The sequence below is a fragment of the Opisthorchis viverrini genome (assembly GCF_000715545.1).
Source record: "Opisthorchis viverrini unplaced genomic scaffold opera_v5_1948, whole genome shotgun sequence".
In the NCBI taxonomy this organism is placed as follows: domain Eukaryota; kingdom Metazoa; phylum Platyhelminthes; class Trematoda; order Opisthorchiida; family Opisthorchiidae; genus Opisthorchis; species Opisthorchis viverrini.
Genome location: NW_008753986.1, coordinates 288 through 1,888, shown reverse-complemented (window position 1 = coordinate 1,888; position 1,601 = coordinate 288). Strand labels below are relative to the sequence as shown.

The 1,601-nt window shown below is 45.5% G+C and overlaps 1 protein-coding gene across 1 annotated transcript; it reads left to right on the top strand.

The window, feature by feature from the left end:
* Nucleotides 1-1,124: 1,124 nt before the first annotated feature.
* On the top strand, nt 1,125-1,400 carry T265_12203 (hypothetical protein; the record flags this gene model as incomplete). The annotated part of the gene is made up of 1 exon (XM_009179339.1): nt 1,125-1,400. A coding segment is annotated over one exon (186 nt), but the record flags the coding sequence as incomplete, so codon positions are not given.
* Nucleotides 1,401-1,601: the final 201 nt, after the last annotated feature.

Here is a 1,601-nt window from a genome sequence, read left to right as displayed (position 1 = left end):
TTCATCAAGTTTAAGAGGCGATTCCAAATCATCTCTGCTGTCTTTAGCTGATAGCGTGGCAAATTAGCACGTGCCACATGTCAGATCGAAATGTACACTTAGGTACGTTTCAAAAAAAATCCCAACGAGCGCCATCACTTTATGTGCAATACAAAGGGCCCCTGGGAATTCGGTTTGGCCTTCATCTGCCATCTGCGAGTTTGACTCCCGCCAACCTGCTTTTACGTCGGAATAGATACTCGAGAATAGGCAGAGTTGACACGAAAATTGCAAGCGAAGACGACAAAACCTCGACATCAGTAATTAGAGCCTGAGCAAATTCTAAGAAGGACGAGTAATAGAAAATCAAATCACGCTACTCACCAGTAGTCAGAACCAATAGAAAAAGTATACACTGGTTGCCGTTGTTCCACAGGAGAAATCGACACCCACCCTATCGGGCCAGGAAGACTTTAGAGCTGCAGGGAGTACATGTGGCTTATTTCAGGTCTACTTCTTAGGCCAGACAAGAAAGTCCATCCGGGGAGCGTGGGATAGACACGCGTCCGTCATTGGACAACTACCGTATAAACTACCACCAGGCTGCACTTCGAAAGCATGGGAGTTTATACGCTCGATTTGTCATCAGTTTACTTCTTTTTCTTTCTTTATTCCCGTTGGTATGCAATTATTTAACGAGATTTTGACCAGTTCAAACAATGAACTACCGGCAAATGTTCGGAGTTTGCTACCTTTGGACCTTGCGTGCTAATTACTTTATTGGATGTTTACACCAAGCGTATAGACGGATGCTGAAAATCTCAGAGGCAGGAGCCCTTCTATCTTTGGTTGCGTGAAAGGATCTGACACGTAACCTTGCTAGAAAATTACTCGCACTCGGGATCGAATTCATCAGCTGGTCCCCGGCCTAGTGATCCGTAGGTCTCGTCTGTGATCTCTTTGTGCCCACCTAATGTGTTTCATGGTTCCTGTGGTTTATTTTCCCCTGGTGGAATCACACTTGTGGATCTTTATGACTCAGCTTGTCCGGTGGTGTGAATTCTCTGCATCAGAAAAAAACCTGTTAGTCTCATAATTTCCTTTGCGAGATTGTTGGTATTCTCGTTTCCCCCTGTTTTTAACAGCGGACGCAACGCAATCTGGTTTGACGAGGCCCTCAAGTATGGAAGAAGTGAACCAACGGACACTTTCGATAATCCCATTCTTAGTGGCCGCCTGGCTGAATTTCAGTTTACTTCTCTGTCCCACTTCGACAATACTTCCACGGATCAAGAAAATGACAATCCGCGTGATGGTCTCGATACCAACGTCGTATCGCCGAGTCATTCTGTTGCATCAGCTGATGTAGACAGTATTCCATTCCTCATCGACTGCCTGGAGCTTTGGGAACTCGTTAGCTAGCCTGGATTTGACACGAGTTAGCTACGCAAGGCTCTCACTCTTAACTGTGCTGGTTCGGCCGTTCGCAGTTTGGGAATCAACGCTCATCAGGTTTATTTTGTTTGAGGAGTCGTGTTCTTCGCTGTCACCCTCATCCTCTGTCGTCTTTCTGCTATATAATGAATCACTTCACTTGCGTTTTGAATGTTTTTGTCCTATTC